General features: G+C 42.5%; 1 protein-coding gene across 1 annotated transcript in view; it reads right to left on the minus strand.

Annotated features, from left to right (window-relative positions):
- LOC106565190 (rho-related BTB domain-containing protein 3) overlaps positions 1 to 20,127 on the minus strand; it is a 35,455-nt gene extending 15,328 nt beyond the window's left edge. Inside the window, exons 1-6 of the mRNA XM_082959043.1 lie at positions 19,491 to 20,127; positions 18,751 to 18,979; positions 17,302 to 17,494; positions 15,490 to 15,647; positions 15,149 to 15,257; positions 12,807 to 13,211 (exon numbers count right to left, since the gene is read on the minus strand). Coding sequence (XP_082815169.1) covers positions 12,807 to 13,211; positions 15,149 to 15,257; positions 15,490 to 15,647; positions 17,302 to 17,494; positions 18,751 to 18,979; positions 19,491 to 19,492 — 1,096 coding nt within the window. The 5' untranslated portion in view covers positions 19,493 to 20,127. The remainder of the gene's footprint in view (positions 1 to 12,806; positions 13,212 to 15,148; positions 15,258 to 15,489; positions 15,648 to 17,301; positions 17,495 to 18,750; positions 18,980 to 19,490) is intronic.
- Between the last annotated feature and the right edge of the window lie 474 nt (positions 20,128 to 20,601).

Here is a 20,601-nt window from a genome sequence, read left to right on the forward strand (position 1 = left end):
TTTTGACCATCATTCTATCTCCTGCCCATCAACTCCACTCCCACTTGTCTCCAATTCCACATCCAAACCCTCGGCTCATCCCACATATCTCTGCTGGCCACCCTCTTCAAATTTCTACACAACATATATCTTTCAACTATGCTGTGATGTTTAATGTACAATTTAAATGTATCTAATCGAATAGAATCCACAGATTGCGAGTTGAAGATAAATACATTTACTAAGAGTATTAGTAATTGACTGACCTGGTCTCTCCAGATCTACTAACAGTACTATTTCTAGGGTCCATTTTAGATCAATGTTATGCATTTTCAGCCATTCCTGAACCTGAGACCAGAAACGGGCTGCCTGAGGGCAATAACAAAATAAATGTTCTATTGATTCTGTATCCTCACAACAAAATCTGCAGAGCTTCGATGATTTTATGCCCCAAATATTCAACATTTTGTTGGTGGCAAGAATTCTATATAATCATTTTAGCTGAAAAGCACAACGTTGTTTTATATATCAACTCGTACCATGGTACATCAAAAATCTCTTCCTAACTATTTTGCAATCTGTATGGCCCAGTTGTCAACATACTGGTCCTCAAATGAAACTGGTATACTTTCCTATTTATGCTATTTTTATTCCTCTGCCAGTTTTGATCCTTTATATTGGGCAGACAGACCAGTTCCCTACCTCCTCCTCCATTTTTGGGGTAAAGCTGTAATCGATTTGGTTGTACTCTTGGGTTGAGCAGACCTTCCTGTACAATTCTGATAACTCCATGAAATACATAACTCTAATTTAAGAACAAAATACCCTTTTCAAACATCTTTCCCATAAATACAGCTATTTTATCAACCAGCACATTTGAGTTCAGCCATAACATCTGTTGTAATATTTGTTCTATCTTTTCAGGGGGATGAAATTGAAATTGTAGCCAGCTCTGCAATGCTTGTTTGAAAAAGAGAGATACCGTGAAAAAAGTATCATTTTCAATTCATCGAAAATGAGACATGGCAATCTGCACAATGGCAAAAAGGCCATTTTTAATGGATGAGCTTTTCTTAGGAATTTACTTGAGAACCATTTAGGGTTCAAGTACAACTTTTGTAGTATTGTTTTTATTGCTATCTACCTGTACTATTAGTTCATGTATTTCTCTTGTTAGTCTTGTCTCTTTAGACACTGAAGCTTTAAGAGACAGGTTTAATGCTTTTATATTTAATAATCTCAACCCACCCAATTCATATTCATTATATAGATAGGCATGCTTTATTTTGTCTGGTTTAGTGTCCCAGATAAAGCGAAATATTTTTTGCTCATATGATTTGAAAAACGAATCATCAGGAGTAGGCAGCACCATAAGTAAGTGTGTAAACTGAGATATGACTAAGGAGATAATCAGGGCAATTTTTCCATAAATAGACAGGTATTTACCTCTCCGTGGTTGCAGGATCATGTCTATTTTTACAAGTTTTCTATTGAAATTCATTGTGGAGAGCTTATGTTTATCTTTTGTGATATGAATACCAAGTATGTCTACTTTACCGTCAGCCCATTTTATAGGTAAACTGCAGGGTAATGTAAAAGTTGTATTTTTTAAAGATTCAATACATAATATTGTGCACTTATCATAATTAGGTTTTACTCCAGAGTGTCCAGAAAAGTTATCTAGATCTTCAATGAGACATTGCAGGGATCTAGCTTGCGGACTTAATATAAAACTTGAGTCATGGACACCTTTGTTTTTAAGCCTTGGATTTCTAATCCTCTACTGTTGTTATTGGATCTGATTTTAATAGCTAACATTTCGATGGCCATAACGAGTAGATATGGTGACAGCGGACACCCTTGTTTAACTCCTCTTGACAATTCAAAACTCTCTGAGAAGTAGCAGTTAGTTACTATTTTACACCTAGGGTTGAAATACATTAATTTGACCCATTTTATAAGAGAATCACTGAAATTGAAAATATCCAGGCATTTATAAATAAAATCCTGTCTTACTTTATCAAATGCCTTTTCAAAATCTGCTATAAATACCAGGGCCGGCTTCTTAGATGTTTCATGATGTTCTATTATTTCTAGTAGTTGTCGTATACTGTCTCCAATGTATCGTCCATGTAAAAAACCTGTCTGATCAGGATGAACAATACCTGGTAAAAACCCTTTTAATTCTGAGTGCTATGCATTTCACTAGTATTTTTGCATCACAACATTGAAGTGTAAGGGGCCTCCAGTTTTTTTAGATAGACTGGATCTTTATATTTGCCATCTTGTTTTAATAATAGTGAAATCAGACCTTCCTGCTGAGTACCTGACAGACTACCATTTCTATAGGAAAAGTTAAAACAATCTAACAATGGAGCTATTAGTATATCAAAAAAGACTTGATATACCTCTACCGGTATGCCATCAAGCCCAGGGTTTTTTTTCAGACTGAAATGATTTAATAGTCTCAAAAAGTTATTCCTCTGTAATTTGGCCTTTGCACTGATCTTTCAGTACATTTGTTAATTTTCAATTTTTGTATTATTTGGAAAGAATTCCTTACCGTAATGTTCATTCAGTGCAAGAGGATGAGATGGAAAAGAGAACATCTGCTTAAAGTATTTAGCTTCCTATTTTAAAATATAATTCAGAGAATCATAGATGACTCCGTCTTCAGTAACAAGTTTCTGCAAATTCTTTTTGTTGGCGTTCCTGTGTTGGAGATTCAGGAAGAATTTTGTGCATTTTTCTCCATATTCCATCCGGTTTGCTTTATTTTTGTAATAGATTACATTAGATTGTTATTGAATAAGTTCCTCATGTTCCTTTTGTTTTTCCTCTAATTTATGTTGTATCGTTTTTATTGCAATCTACCTGTACTATTAGTTCATGTATTTCTCTTGTTAGTCTTGTCTCTTTAGACAGAAACTGCTTTTTTATTGATTAATATTGAATTGAATGACCTCTGAAGGTACATTTTAAAGGTATCCCAAACAATAAGTGGATTTGCTGTTCCTATATTATACTGGAAAAATTCAGTTATACATTATTTTGTCATAGTTAAAAATAAGTTGTACTCTAGTAAACTTTGATTCAATTTCCAATATCCCCGTCCACGTGGAAATTCTATAAGAGTTATGTGAAGGCTAATTAGATGATGATCCGATCGCATTCTGTCTCCTATTACATTTTTTTTAACCTTTGATGAAAGAGACAAGAAAGTATTCAAGATGACTAGCTTGATTAAGTCTCCTCCATGTATATCTCACTAGGTCGGGTTTTTTTAGTCTCCAAATATCCACTATTTCCACTATCCACTATTTACCATAATGATTTGATTGTTGCCTGTAAGTTCAATACATTGGTATAAATATTTTCGAAGAAGTATGGATCATCCTGATTTGGACCATATAGATTAATGAGCCAAATCTCTTTATCGTCCACTTTCATATTAACAAAGATCCACCTTCCTTGCGAATCATTCCTAACTATTTGCACCTTCAGATCAACATTTTTGTTAATTAATATCATCACACCTTTTGAGTTCCTTTGTCCATGACAGAAAATTATTTCACCACCCCATTCCTTTTTCCACACAATTTCATCTAAGGATGTAGAGTGAGTTTCCAATAAACAGTATATGTTATATTCCTTTTCTTTTAGCCACGTAAAGACTGATCTTTTTTTATAATTTGCTAAACCATTACAATTATGACTGGCTATACTTATTTCATCCCTTACCATAACTAAATACTATTCTCAGTCTAAATTGACCATAATTAGTGCTTGTAAAGTTACTGCCATGTAAAGTTACTGAGGTATTATGACGGTCAAAACTAGAGCTTTCAAATGTCTGATATTTAAAATTTAAGAAATAGGTTCTAACAATATATGTAGCAGTTTTGTTTTAATCAAAAGTAACAAACCGGGTGTTTTCCAGCATACAGTGTTCAGCTGTGCACTCCGATGACGTGTGATGTTAATTTGTGGAATTTATTTCCTTCTTAATGCGTTTGAGAAAGAACAGCTGAAATAAGCAAAGAGAAACGACAGTTCATCATTACTATAAGACATGAAGATCAGTCAATGCGGAACATTTCAAGAACTTTTAAAGTTTCTTCAAGTGCAGTCGCAAAAAACCATCAAGTGCTATGATGAAACTGGCTCTCATGAGGACCTCTGCTGCAGAGGATACGTTTATTAGAGTTACCAGCCTCAGAAATTGCAGCCCAAATAAATGCTTCACAGACTTCAAGTAACAGACACATCTCAACATCAACTGTTCAGAGGAGACTGTGTGAATCTTTCTTTGAATCTACCTTTGACTCATTTCTCTCTGCCTCCTTCTTTCCACTCCTCTCCTCTTTTGACCTCACCCTCTCACCGTCCCCCCCTACTCACAAGGCAGGCAATACGCTTGACCTCATCTTTACTAGATGCTGTTCTTCTACTAATCTCACTGCAACCCCCCTCCAAGTCTCCGACCACTACCTTGTATCCTTTTCCCTCTCGCTCTCCTCCAACACTACTCACTCTGCCCCTACTCAGATGGTATTGCGCCGTCGCAACCTTCGCTCTCTCTCCTGCTACTCTCTCCTCTTCCATCCTATCATCTCTTCCCTCTGCTCAATCCTTCTCCAACCAATCTCCTGATTCTGCCTCCTCAACCCTCCTCTCCTCCCTTTCTGCATCCTTTGACTCTCTATGTCCCCTATCCTCCCGGCCGGCTCGGTCCTCCCCTCCTGCTCCGTGGCTTGACGACTCATTGCGAGCTCACAGAACAGGGCTCCGGGCAGCCGAGCGGAAATGGAGGAAAACTAGCCTCCCTGCGGACCTGGCATTTTTTCACTCCCTTCTCTCCACATTTTCTTCCTCTGTTTCTGCTGCTAAAGCCACTTTCTACCACTCTAAATTCCAAGCATCTGCCTCTAACCCTAGGAAGCTCTTTACCACCTTCTCCTCCCTCCTGAATCCTCCTCCCCCCCACTCCTCCCTCTCTGCGGATGACTTTGTCAACCATTTTGAAAAGAAGGTTGACGACATCCGATCCTCGTTTAAGTCAAACGACACCGCTGGTCCTGCTCACATTGCCCTACCCTATGCTTTGACCTCTTTCTCCCCTCTCTCTCCAGATGAAATCTTGCGACTTGTGATGGCCGGCCACCCAACAACCTGCCCGCTTGACCCTATCCCCTCCTCTCTTCACCAGACCATTTTCCGGAGACCTTCTCCCTTACCTCACCTCGCTCATCAACTCATCCTTGACCACTGGCTACGTCCCTTCCGTCTTCAAGAGAGCGAGAGTTGCACCCCTTCTCAAAAAACCTACACTCGATCCCTCCGATGTCAACAACTACAGACCAGTATCCCTTCTTTCTTTTCTCTCCAAAACTCTTGAGCGTGCCGTCCTTGGCCAGCTCTCTTGCCATCTCTCTCAGAATGACCTTCTTGATCCAAATCAGTCAGGTTTCAAGACTGGTCATTCAACTGAGACTGCTCTTCTCTGTGTCACGTAGGCTCTCCGCACTGCTAAAACTAACTCTCTCTCCTCTGCTCTCATCCTTCTAGACCTATCTGCTGCCTTTGATACTGTGAACCATCAGATCCTCCTCTCCACCCTCTCTGAGTTGGGCATCTCCGGCGCGGCTCACTCTCGGATTGCGTCCTACCTGACAGGTTGCTCCAACCAGGTGGCGTGGCGAGAATCCGTCTCCGCACCACGTGCTCTCACCACTGGTGTCCCCCAGGGCTCTGTTCTAGGCCCTCTCCTATTCTCGCTATACACCAAGTGTATCATTGCTACGCAGACGACACACAATTAATCTTCTCCTTTCCCCCTTCTGATAACCAGGTGGCGAATCGCATCTCTGCATGTCTGGCAGACATATCAGTGTGGATGACGGATCACCACCTCAAGCTGAACCTCGGCAAGACGGAGCTGCTCTTCCTCCCGGGTAAGGACTGCCCGTTCCATGATCTCGCCATCACAGTTGACAACTCCATTGTGTCCTCCTCCCAGAGTGCTAAGAGCCTTGGCGTGACCCTGGACAACACCCTGTCGTTCTCCGCTAACATCAAGGCGGTGACCCGATCCTGTAGGTTCATGCTCTACAACATTCGCAGAGTACGACCCTGCCTCACACAGGAAGCGGCGCAGGTCCTAATCCAGGCACTTGTCATCTCCCGTCTGGATTACTGCAACTCGCTGTTGGCGGGGCTCCCTGCCTGTGCCATTAAACCCCTACAACTCATCCAGAACGCCGCAGCCCGTCTGGTGTTCAACCTTCCCAAGTTCTCTCACGTCACCCCGCTCCTCCGCACACTCCACTGGCTTCCAGTTGAAGCTCGCATCTGCTACAAGACCATGGTGCTTGCCTACGGAGCTGTGAGGGGAACGGCACCTCCATACCTTCAGGCTCTGATCAGTCCCTACACCCAAAGAAGGGCACTGCGTTCATCCACCTCTGGCCTCCCTACCTCTGCGGAAGCACAGTTCCCGCTCAGCCCAGTCAAAACTCTTCGCTGCTCTGGCACCCCAATGGTGGAACAAGCTCCCTCACGACGCCAGGACAGCGGAGTCAATCACCACCTTCCGGAGACACCTGAAACCCCACCTCTTTAAGGAATACCTGGGATAGGATTAAGTAATCCTTCTACCCTCCCCCCCAAAAAAGATATAGATGTACTATTGTAAAGTGGTTGTTCCACTGGATATCATAAGGTGAATGCACCAATTTGTAAGTCGCTCTGGATAAGAGCGTCTGCTAAATGACGTAAATGTAAATGTGAATCAGCCCTTCGTGGTCGAATTGCTGCAAAGAAACCACTACGAAAGGACACCAATAAGAAGAAGAGACTTGATTGGGCCAAGAAACACGAGCAATTGACATTAGACCGGTGGAAATGGGTCTTTTGGTCTGGAGTCCAAATTGGAGATTTGTGTGGGTGAACGGATGATCGCCGCATGTGTTTTTCCCCACTGTAAAGCATGGAGGAGGAGGTGTTATGTATGGTGTGGGGGTGCTTTGCTGGTGACACTGTCTGTGATTTATTAAAAATTCGAGGCACACTTAACCTGTTAGGGCTAGGGGGCAGTATTTACACGGCCGGATAAAAAAAACGTACCAGATTTAATCTGGTTATTACTACTGCCCAGAAACTAGAATATGCATATAATTATTGGCTTTGGATAGAAAACACCCTAAAGTTTCTAAAACTGTTTGAATGGTGTCTGTGAGTATAACAGAACTCATATGGCAGGCAAAAACCTGAGAAGATTCTGTACAGGAAGTACCCTCTCTGACCATTCCTTGGGCTTCTTGGCTCTGTTTATTGAAAACTTAGGATCTTTGCTGTAACGTGACACTTCCTACGGCTCCCATAGGCTCTCAGAACCCGGGAAAAAGCTGAATGATGTAATTCCAGCCCCTGACTGAAAAACATTATCGCCTTTGGTAAGTGGTCTATCAGAGGACCATCAGACTGACGCTCGTGCACAAGGTGACCCCATGTTTTTATTTTCTCTCTCTTTGAACGTAAACACGCTTTCCCGGTTGGAATATTATCGCTTTTTTACGAGAAAAATGGCATAAAAATTGATTTTAAACAGCGGTTGACATGCTTCGAAATACGGTAATGGAATATTTAGAATTTTTTTGTCACGAAACGCGTCGTGCGCGTCACCCTTCTTTACACTTCGGATAGTGTCTTGAACGCACGAACAAAACAGAGGATATTTGAACATAACTATGGATTATTTTGAACCAAACCAACATTTGTTATTGAAGTAGAAGTCCTGGGAGTGCATTCTGACGAAGAACAGCAAAGGTAATAACATTTTTCTTATAGTAAATCTGACTTTGGTGAGGGCTAAACTTGGTGGGTGTCTAAATAGCTAGCCCTGTGATGCCGGGCTATCTACTTAGAATATTGCAAAATGTGCTTTCACCGAAAAGCTATTTTAAAATCGGACATAGCGAGTGCATAGAGGAGTTCTGTATCTATAATTCTTAAAATAATTGTTATGTTTTTTGTGAACGTTTATCGTGAGTAATTTAGTAAATTCACCGGAAGTTTGCGGGGGGTATGCTAGTTCTGAACGTCACATGCTAATGTAAAAGCTGTTTTTTGATATAAATATGAACTTGATTGAACAAAACATGCATGTATTGTATAACATAATGTCCTAAGATTGTCATCTGATGAAGATCATCAAAGGTTAGTGCTGCATTTAGCTGTGGTTTGGGTTTATGTAACATTATATGCTAGCTTGAAAAATGGGTGTCTGATTATTTCTGGCTGGGTACTCTGCTGACATAATCTAATGTTTTGCTTTCGTTGTAAAGCCTTTTTGAAATCGGACAGTGTGGTTAGATTAACGAGAGTCTTGTCTTTAAAATGGTGTAAAATAGTCATATGTTTGAGAAATTGCAGTAATAGCATTTCTAAGGTATTTGAATAACGCGCCACAGGATTCCACTGGCTGTTACGTAGGTGGGACGAAATCGTCCCACTGGCCCTAGAGAAGTTAACCAGCATAGCTACCACAGCAATCCGCAGCGATACGCCATCCCATCTGGTTTGGGCTTAGTAGGACTGTCATTTATTTTTCAACAGATCAATGACCCAACACACCTCCAGGCTGTGTAAGAGCTATTTTACCAAGAAGGAGAGTGATGGAGTGCTGCATCAGATGACCTGATCTCCACAATCCCCGACCACAACCAAATTGAGATGGTTTTGGATGAGTCGGACCGCTGAGTGAAGGAAAAGCAGCCAACAAGTGCAAGGCATATGTGGGAACTCCTTCAAGACTGTTGGAAAATCATTCCAGGTGAAGCTGGTTGAGAGAATGCCAATAGTGTGCAAAGCTGTCATCAAGGCAAAGGGTGGCTATTTGAAGAATCTCAAATATAAAATATATTTTGATTTGTTTAACACTTTTTTGGTTACTACATGATTCCATATGTGTTCTTTCATAGTTTTGATGTCTTCACTATTATTCTACAATGTAGAAAATAGTACAAATAAAGAAAAACCCTTGAATGAGTAGGTGTTCTAACACTTTTGACCGATGCGGCAAAGAGGTCAATGGAACGCAGACCATTAGGGAAATAAATTGGTGCCCATTAAAAAAATCTGATCTAACAAAGTGGATATTCCTCAAATCCGTCATGATGTCAGTGTTCTAACAAGCCCACAACGTGGTTACTAAAATCTGATTTGGAAATATATTCCTTTTGCTAAATGCTAACTCCAGTTCATGTAAGCTGGTAGCATGGCTAGCCATATAGAAATGGGAAGTGGTAGTTGGAGTCTTTTGTAAGTGTAATGCAGTTGACTGGTAACAATGACGTGGACATGTACTGTTGTTGACATCCATATCAGCATTATACTCTGATCTTTACCCCAAAATAGTGTGAATACACATAAACATTAGCCTTAATGCTAATTTTGCTGGGCGGCAATAAGGAGATTCAGAATCTTTCCCACACGGCGGGACGCGTGAGGGGCGTTTCCATTGTTTTGTCCGAGTTCGATTAAAAATATCAACGCATGTACAGTGGCAAGAAAAAATATGTGAACCCTTTGGAATTACCTGGATTTCTGCATGAATTGGTCATGAAATTTCATCTGATCTTCATCTAAGTCACAACAATAGACAAACACAGTCTGCTTAAACTAATAACACAAACAATTATATGTTTTCTTGTCTTTATTGAACACACCATGTAAATATTCACAGTGCAGGGTGGGAAAAGTATGTGAACCCTTGGATTTAATAACTGGTTGACTCTCCTTTGGCAACAATAACCTCAACTAAACATTTTCTGTAGTTGTGGATCAGACCTGCACAACGATCAGATGGAATTTTGGACCGTTCCTCTTTACAAAACTGTTTTAGTTCAGCAATATTCTTGGGATGTCTGGTATGAACCGCTCTCGAGGTCATGCCACAGCATCTCAATCATGTTGAGGTCCAGAAGGCGTATTTTCTTCTGTTGAAGCCATTGTGTTGTTGATTTACTTCTCTGTTTTGGGTCGTTGTCCTGTTGCATCACCCAACTTCTGTTGAGCTTCAATTGGCGGACAGATAGCCTTACATTCTCCTGCAAAATGTCTTGATAAACTCAGGAATTCATTTTTCTGTAGATGATAGCAAGCTGTCCAGGCCCTGAGGCAGCAAAGCAGCCCCAAATCATGATGCTCCCTCCACCATACTTTTCAGTTGGGATGAGGTTTTGATGTTGATGTGCTGTGCCTTTTTTTCTCCACACATAGTGTTGTGTGTTCCTTTCAAACAACTCAATTTTAGCTTAATCTGTCACAGAATATTTTGCCAGTAGCGCTGTGGAACATCCTGGTGCTCTTTTGTGAACTTCAGACATGCAGCAATGTTTTTTTTTGGACAGCAGTGGCTTCTTCCGTGATGTCCTCCAATGAACACTATTCTTGTTTAGTGTTTTACGTGTCGTAGACTCGTCAAAAGATATGTTAACATATTCCAGAGATTTCTATAAGTCTTTAGCTGACACTAGGATTCTTCTTAACTTCATTGGGCATTCTGCGCTGTGCTCTTGCAGTCACCTTTGCAGGACGGCCACTCCTAGGGAGAGTAGCAACAGTGCTGAATTTTCTCCATTTATAGACAATTTGTCTTACCGTGGACTGATGAACATCAAGGCTTTTATAGATACTTTTGTAACCCTTTCCAGCTTTATGCAAGTCAATAATTCTTAATCTTAGGTCTTCTGAGATCTCTTTTGTTCAAGGCATGGTTCACATCAGGCAATGCTTCTTGTGAATAGCAAACTCAAATTTTGTGAGGGTTTTTTATAGGGCAGCTCTAACCAACCATCTCCAATCTCGTCTCATTGATTGGACTCCTGGGTAGTTGACTCCTGACTCCAATTAGCTTTTGGAGAAGTCATTAGCCTAGGGGTTCACATACTTTTTCTAACCTACACTGTGAATGTTTAAATTATGTATTCAATATAGACAAGAAAAATACTTTGTGTGTTATTAGTTTAAGCACACTGTGTTTGTCTATTGTTGTGACTTAGATGAAGATAGGGTCAAATGTTATGACCAATTTATACAGAAATCCAGGTAATTCCAAAGGGTTCACATACTTTTTCTTGCCACTGTATACCGCAGAAACAGACAGACTCATATACAGTATTATGAGTCTGTATACAAACCATTAAGAACACCTGCTCTTTCCATGACAGACTGACCAGGTGAAAGCCATGATCCCTTATTGATGTCACTTCACTTCAATCAGTGTAGATGAAGGGGAAGAGACAGGTTAAAGAAGGATTTTTAAGTCTTGAGACAATTGAGACATGGATTGTGCATGTGTGCCATTCAGAGGGTGAATAGGCAAGACAAAATATTTAAGTGCCTTCAAACGGGGTATAGTAGTAGTTGCCAGGCGCACCGGTTTGTGTCAAGAACTGCAATACTGCTGGGTTTTTCACGCTCAACAGTTTTCTGTGTGTCTCATGAATGGTCCACTACCCAAAGAACATCCAGTCAACTTGACACAACTTGTGTTTTCACCAACTGACTTGTTTACGGATAAAAATCAGTGTGCGATGACATAGTGCAGACAAAATGTACTTTTTCGCTTACATTTTCATCTACTGAAAACAAATCTACATTTCAATATGTTTCCATCGCATTTTCAACTCTACCGATAGTTTTGTCACAAAAACTGTTGCGTAAAATAGCATATGGGCCTATTCTAGTCTTGACACATGCATTCTAGACAACAGCTCGCAGATACAGTGCGGGTAGGCTGTGCGGATAGTCTAAATGATGAGATTATTATGGATAAGAGCGAGAATATTTATTTGTCAAATGGCAGTCAAGCTTCGATCATCATGTCACCAGAATGAAATTGTACCGAAACTTCCATCACTCGCATAAAAACTGTGGACAGAAACATGGTTATTGACTCAAATATAAACAACTTTGTGTACTCTCTCTCATATAACATAATATTGTAGGAACACCAATGCAAATACAAAAAGATCCACAGAGTCGCATATGAGTCACACTCATAACTACATCACGGTGGCCTACTTTTCAGAAAGTACCTGCGAGAAAGAAAAAACATTGATCGCGAGTTAGTATCCCAAGGAAAAGGCAGAAAACCCTTTCAATTAGCATATTCCTTGAAATCATCAAACAACAGTCCTTCAGGCAGCCTTGAAGGTTGAAGGGGTGGGTGGAGTATTCCTTCATATACGAAGGCAAACAGACCATTGCAGCAGGAGGAGGTGAGTTATAGGGGTATTAGCTCATCACTTTTTATGGAGGTACTTTAGCTGATACAAGGATTAATTTAAACACCCAGCGCAGGGTAATATCCCACAAACACCTCATTCAGGAGATTAATTCCAAGCTGTGACATAAAGCTTTCTCGCTGAAAATCAACTGCTGAAATTTCCTCCAAGACAATGGTAGGTCGACTCAAGGAAAAGGTTAATTGGTTAGTTTGGTTCACAATGCAGGGTAAATGGAGGGTAAAATCATCTTAATTAAACACTGATGATCTTTATGTGGTACCATGACTAAGCACAGCCAACACACACACACACATACACAATGGAGACTACGGATAGAGTCATAGCAGTATGATTCATACATACAGTGATGGGAAATGATCCACTGCAAATGATTGCACCCACCAAAGCAGACATTAGCTCACTTAGCTAAAGCCTCGCTCTCTAGTGCTGATCCACATGCTTAAAGCACTTGGCACTTTAACTTTGAAATTTAAGCTTGTTTCAAAACGACAGCACTGAAAACCAGTAGTTTACCTCGGTAGAGGAACATGAGTGTCTCCCATAGACACAGGCACAGCAGTGGGTCCTTCACCACCAGGCGCGATAGCCGTCCGGCAAGATGCCCGTCGGGCCGTGACCCGTCCTCCATGCCCAGGCCCCCATCCCAGGTGGAGAGCAGCGATGGGGGGCCTCCATCCCCCCGGCCGTCCCCCCGGCAGGCGCAGCGCGATATGGGCCTCTCCCTGGCCTTGGGGCCCAGTAGCAGCTGTCTGAAATAGGGACTGACAGCACAGAGCACAGCGGCGTGCCCCCAGCCCAGTTCCTTGCCAGAGTCCCCGGAGTAGAAGGCCACGTCGGCGAACTGGCCGCCACGCTCCAGCAGCCACTGTAGGTCCTTAGAGAAGCTGGACTCCTCCACTCGGATGGGGGGAAGACGCGCTGAAGGGATGGAGTGAGAGATGGGTTCAGGAAAGGGGGAGTCGTGGGAGAAAAGGGAAGAGAGGAGATGTTGGAATGACAGAGAGGAGAGTAAAAGCACAGAGGGAAAATGGGAGGAGTAAGTGTCAACATCGTTACGTATGTGGCTCCGATGGAATAAAAATGGGGAAGGTTAGCGAGAGAGAGATCAAGAGAAAGAAACAGAGACAGAAAAATAATGGAGGGGAGAAGGTTGAAAGAGGGGCCGAAAGAATAAAGGATTGATGAGAAAAAAGAGGGAGAACAGAAAGATGATCAGACAGTTAGCTTAGGGAGTTGGGCGTGGGAACGAGGGATGAGGGAAAAGCAGAGAGTATTAAATAGAAGGTAAACAGAGCGAGAGAGTGTGAAAGTATGTAAATCACTGTTCTATTATAAACCTATTTATGCTTAATCCATGCTGTACCCCTGTGCACCTCATCACTTTTTTATGGCCACTCTGTTTTAGCCTGGTATACAGGCAAGGCTGTCCAGGAATCAATGCACTTCATATTTCATGGACTGTGCACTATAAGGAGAGAAAGTTAAGTAGTTGGACGGGCACCAGCCAAGCCAGCCCACCCACGCACCCACTTTGGCAATGTTGCTCTTATCTGTCAATCACCAGGTAAAAGTTCATCAGACATAGCGGCTAAAAGGCAAGGCTGCTATATTCAGTATGTTAACTGTAGCTTAGCCGTGTGTTCGTATTTTTATTTTAGATTTTTTTTTGTCATTTCTGCCCCCTTTTTCTCCCCAATTTCATGATCACGATCTTATTTCATCGCTGCAACTCCCCAACGGGCTCAGGAGAGGCGAAGGTCGAGTCATGCGTCCTCCGAAGCACGACCCACCAAGCCGCATCTCTTAACACCCACTCGCTTAAACCGGAAGCCAGCTGCACCAATGTGTTGAAGGAAACATCGTTCAACTGGCGACCGAAGTCAGCCTGCAGGCGCCCGGCCCGTCACAAGGAGTCGCTAGAGTGCGATGAGCCAAGTAAAGCCCCCCGGCCAAACCCTCCCCTAACCTGGACGACGCTGGGTCAATTGTGCGCCACCCTATGGGACTCCCGGTCACGGCTGGCTTAACCGTGTGTTCTATTTCTGTGTCCATGAACACAGATAGGTGTAAAATTTGTAATAACACATTTACAGGAATAAAGAATAAAATAATGAACACTATAGTGTGAAGGGCTGACTAACAGATGATTCGAAACTTTGATAAAGCAATGAAAGTCTATATTTAGTAAAGGAAGAAAGTGGTCCACTGTTTGCTACACCAAAATGTGATCTTCTATTGAAGTGACAACGTTTCAACAATGTTTCAACCAACATGATATGATCTTCGTCACTTGAGTATTGTAGTACTATCACTAAGCTTCACTAACTGTTCTTTAGGAGCAGCAAACGGTGAGTCTGTATTCATTTTCATTGCTTTATTCGTCAGCTCCTGTGGCATGTTTGGATGTGTGCAATTACTCTCTTTTCATAGTTCAAAATTAAGCCCATAAACCCAAAATAGCCCTGGCGTTCTCATCTCAGATCTCACAGACTTTGGATCCATGCAATAATAAATCCCCAAAAGTAATGAATCTACTATATTGGAGCAATTGTCGAAGAAATCTTAACACTATTCCACTAATCTGTGTCTGCTATCGATTTAGTTAAAATTTAAACTGTGAATTTGGTTGGTTATTAAAGAGTCACATACAGTTGGCTGATTTAAAAATGTTAAATATAATTTAACTTAACAATAATATCTAGTAGCATGTTAACAACAACAGCAGCATGTGCAGAGAGAACAAGAAAGGGTTGACAATTGAACCCTGAGGAACACCACAAGTAAAGTTGATACCATACAAAGACACATATAAATTATTTAAAGCGGCTTCTCATCTTGCATTGCCAGTCTCTCACCTGGCTGTTCCAGATGAGGGGGGTGGGGCTCATTCAGCTTGTTGCCCCGCCTCTTCTCCGGCCTCTCTTTGGCCTTCTGTTTCAAACACTGAATCATGAAGTACTCCAGCTGAATACATACACAAACACACGCTTGTTAGAATAAACCCCCACACACCAATAACACATTTTAATCACATAGCAGCCAGTCCCCATTCTTATCTTCACTAGCACAATGGCCAATAACATAATACTTTGCCATCTGCATCATTGATGATGATTGATAACATAGAACACACCAATCATAAATCACACCATCAAACAATATAATCAGTTAATAACTGGCTGATGCCGACACTCACCACGCTGCCAAAGTAGCGACCCACAAAGACATGGTTCAGGGAGGGCAGCTCCAGGTAAGTGGCCCCCAGGTCCCTAGAGAGCTGCAGGCCCTCACTATGGGGGACACAGCTGCTCCAGTCTGATGCACACAGGGGGCACGTGCAGGGGGGCCCCTCATCTAGACAGTGAGGGGAAAAGGGAAGAGGTGAGTGAGACAGGACAACATTTACCTCCTCTAAACGCACACCCGCAAAAAATAGGTATTACCCACAGAACATATCAAGATTTTCTTTTATCCATCAAAGATATAACCACATAGAGAAATTCAGACAGATTTACAATGCATGCACAGAGGCACACCGTGCATGCGCATACTGTAGCCTATATGCAGAGAGACAGTCAGAGTGCGAGAATATGAAGAGAAAATTACAGGGAAATGGAGGGAGGAGTAAAGAGGTACAGAAACAGCATAAAAGCAGAGAAGGAGCCAGAGGGAGAGAGAGAAAGAGTGGGGCGGTCTGCTCAGTGCCAAATGCAAGGGATAAATCACTCTGCTAATAAAACTACAGGCATAGATTGAAAGCCAGACACTGTCTGTGGTGTGTGTGTGTGTACAGTATGTGACGTGTCCTGCAATGATTCTGCCCTAGGTGGTCTCCTAAACCAAGGCAACAGGAAACACAGCTGTCATTCTCCACATTCATTAGGGGATAGTTTTAGCATAGACAATAAAGCAGTGACAAAACGACACAAAAACATAGTGTCAGGTCCACCACTATCCCACAAGGCCCCTCTCTCACCACCAAAGAGTTATCAAATACTATTATCATCTTGCAATGAAGCTCTGGCAAGATCTAAAAGCATCTCACTGAGCTAAAAAGTAACCCATCACGAATGTCCTGGATTTGTTTACACCGCTGAAATGAAAAGGACTTATGGTCACGCATATAGACATTAAAGTGGGCTTGATGGTTAATACTTTGCTAGTTTAATACCACCAACCTGGGCAATGCTACATGTCACATTGTACCACTCAAAATGTACTGTGGTTCTACTTTTGTGTGTGTGTGTGTGTGTGTGTGTGTGTGTGTGTGTGTGTGTGTGTGTGTGTGTGTGTGTGTGTGTGTGTGTGTGTGTGTGTGGTGTGTCAGGCTTTGGACTTTGCCTACTTCTTTCTTGCACCAAATGATGCTTGTTTTGTTTGTTGTTTTAGCCACAAAGACATTACTCAGAGCCAAAATCCTGGGGCCTGTTTGAGATTGAATCATAAGAGGAGCATCATGCTCTTAACTGAGAGGACAGGGAAAAGACAAATCCACTCCTTCAGCAATTTTCCCTGCTCCTAGAGTATGTAACGTAGCAATCGTTTGGTAAGCCATATTTGTAAAATGTGCAAATGTAAAGCTCAATTAATTAAGACTATTTCAAAAGACTCCAAATTCTGTGATTTTTGGATGATATTAGTTTGGGTTTATTGTATCGTAAAAACAGAGTTATATCAGATGTCATAAACATGGTTGGATGCCATAACCTTTTATGAATGGTGGGAGAGGCCACATAAACAATCATTGTCAGTATTTCTATACTCTAAGTGCTATGAGGCAACCACTGACTGCAACGGAATGTAAGACTGCCAAGCAAAACTTCACCACTTGACTCATGATACAAAATATCATCCTTATTTAACCAGGCAGGTCCATTAAGATTTGTATTTTATTTAAGATGATGACCTGGCATGTGGTAAGTCCATGGTAATACAGCACAAGAAGACACAACACGTCCCAACAGGACAAAATGGTGTTGTGGTCAAGGATAGACCAATGGGATCTCACCGTTTAGGCGGGCGCCCACAGCAACCAAAATGACGGGCACGCCCCAGTGACGTAGCAGGGGGCGGAGTCTAGGGGCATATCCATTGCGCACCTGCTGAAAGGCCAGCTTGTCGTTGATCGAGTACTTGATGACCAGGATATCAGCCTGTTCTAGAACGCTCCGCACACTGGCCCAGTCACTGTCCAACAGATCCTGTCCACACACAGAGTACATACACACGTTTTAAATACTTAATTTGAATCCACAAATCACATTACAGTCGAGGACTCAAACATTTTACAGGACACGGATATATTTTTCTCCAAACTGCTAGGCTGCCCATGACAGCTGACACAGAGCAGTACTTTGCTAGCTGCTTTGCCTTTGTCCAATGCAGTCCTGCAGTCTGAAGGCCACGTACTGTCATGCCCGAGACACCTAAATATCTGCACTACAAGTTTGCACTGATAACCAAGGCTGTTTAAGTGTGACACAAAGGGCTGGTGTTTTTAGTATACAATAAATCAGATCAACATCAAACCAAAATCTTACAAGATAACGTTTGTGGATTTGCACTGTCTGTCACACACTGTCACGTCCTGACCAGCAGATGGAGCTGGTGTAGTAGTTTGGGGGTCAGGACGTGGCAGTCCGGTGTGTGTCTTGTGACTCCTGATCAGGAACAGCTGGGAATCGTTGTTCCTGATTGGGAGTCACATATGTAGGAGTTGTTTGTCACTGGGGTTTGTGGGTAATTGTTTCTTGTTTAGTGTGGTTGCACCTGACAGGACTATTGGCTGTCAGTTTCCGTGTTTTTGTTTTGTATAGTGTTCTTTCCAATTAAATTGAAGGATGAATACTAACTCTGCTGCATTTTGGTCCTTTCCTGAAGACAGCCCTTACACACACACACACATCTTGAATGCGTCAACATTATAGGGCCCGTTTCCCAGATCCAGTTTAAGCCACACCCCCCCCTTAAAAATAACTGTTAATTGCGACTTGTAATCAGTCTCCATCAGACCTGAGAAGAAGTGGTTAGATTTGTTCCACTGCCCTTGCTGAAAACAGATTCGAAATTCAAAACGCGTGTGCACCTCAAGAGCGCTCCTCACACTCAAGGAAGCCATGTAAACAAACACAAACAGTGGCTGGCAGAGTGACTCACTCACTCCTTTATAATGACAATATTCTTCTGACCATACAAATGCATTTTTTCCCCCTGCCTGCTTATTGGACTGGCTTGGCCCCCGATAACCTACATCTGTCTCCACTAATGAAATCTATTCTGAAAGGGAAAAGATTAGCCACCGTTGAGTGAAGACAAAGCTCAGGAAAGGAGACTAACAGTGAAATGCTTACTTTAGGGCCCTTCCCAACAATGCAGCGAGAAACATTTTGAAATAATATAAAAAAGAAATCACCCACTCCAACATCTCCAGAGCCAAAACACACACACACACACTTACCCAGCTAGGGCAGTCCTGCACCACCACAGTGACGTCTCCAAAAACGTGGGACGTGTACTCCATGAAGGCCGGGTTAGACAGGCTGCTCTCCTCAGGCCCTCCGGCTATGGCGCCGTGGCCCAAATAACTCCACAGCAGGCCCCCCTGGAGCTGGCCCTGACCCATGGCCTCTTCTCCTGGCCCCACTCCCCCGGGGCACTCACTGCCCAGCGCAACAATATGAATGGACCTGTAAGCAAAGCACACCAGATGGGGGGGACACAGTCAGGGTCAGACCCATTAGGAACCAGACAAGCAGAGATGGGCTGACAGATAGGGTGTGCTGCCTGGTACACTATGGGGGTAGATAGGGTGAATGTGATGTGTCTCTCAAATGCAGTGTGGGATGCAGCAAAGGAGGGAATTAGGGGGAAGTCGGGGGTGAACGTGTCTCTAATACTGCGCCTGTGAGAGATGCAGCAAGGAGGGAATTAAGAGCCTTTTCCTCTTATTATACATGTCTATCACGGAGACACTGCATCAGGTTGTGTCATTGAGCGAATGACACCGACAGGCGTTGCTCTGTCGGATTTGTTTAGATAAAAAAAACAATTGAGAATTTAATTATTATTATGCAATTATCCTATTCATAGCCCATTATTGGCAAAACATGCGTGGTACAAGCACACAGTAGAAACGCGGGAGGAAAGTAGGCAACCCTGTCTTTTGCATCAATTCATGAGGTGCAGACAGCAACTTACATGGTCACCACGGGTTTCTGCTGGTCAATGCCTTGAACACGTTCTCCCACCGTGCGTTTTCACATGGGTCCGCAGTGAGAGGCTTTTCCGCAATGAGTCCCGAGTATGGGGACGTTAATCCCTCATATCGGTGACTCGCTCCCCGCAACCGCGGTAGGAGAGTTTCACAATCCCGTGTATTTCCTTCTCGTTGTTCATGCATAAAGCAAAACCTCTTACAGTTTACGGTAATGTAAAGGAATGTAAACACTACTGGTTGGATCCAGCCGGCGCCGTGGACTACCACTGCGCTAAAAAAAATAAACAAGTTGTCAATGGCAAAAAAAATTTTACAAAAATAAACGACGCGGAGAAACCAGCACCTTCCTGGCACTCATGCCACCGTTTAATCCAATGAAAATTGACGTCGCTGTATAAAACAAAGTCCACTGGGTAGAGAAAAGTGGGGAGGTAATGTACGGAGCGAGCGAGAGAGACTGGGATAGAGCAACAGACCGTGCTGATGGAGAGTGGACGCGCCTGACTCAGCAGCAAACAATACACGCGCGCACGCACGCCAACAGCAGCCCATATCTACATCCACAAATGACGCGCAGCACAAATTGCATTGTTATGTCCTTGCCTCATTAGGCGAACCTCCCCACACACCCACTGTGTTTTCTCCAGACTGTAAAAAAAAAAAAAAAAAATCTCGCCCGTTGGTTAACCTAATCTTATTTATTCTCATTATTCCAGCTCCCATTATTAATTCATGCAAGGGATGGAGTTTTCCAACATTGTCTTAGATTAGCATTATTCAGTAGCTGTGAACACAAATACATTCCAATAACATTTAATTAGGCGGGATAATCTTTAAAACATGGAACATCGACAACGTCGCGAACACTGCTCTATTCTCACTGTAGGCTATTTGACCGCTCCAACATTGTGTCTCTCAGGATCATGTATAACGAATAAGGCTAATTTACTCTCCCAATGTATGGAATTGACTTGCAATACTTTAAGTTTATGACATGATTGCTAATAGGGCCTATACACCAAGACACCATATGCACACCAAGACAGGCTGCCCTATACAATGATAATGACATGATAATGAAGAGGTGTTGAA

The sequence above is a fragment of the Salmo salar genome, chromosome 12 (genome assembly GCF_965601325.2).
Source record: "Salmo salar chromosome 12, fSalSal1, whole genome shotgun sequence".
In the NCBI taxonomy this organism is placed as follows: domain Eukaryota; kingdom Metazoa; phylum Chordata; class Actinopteri; order Salmoniformes; family Salmonidae; genus Salmo; species Salmo salar.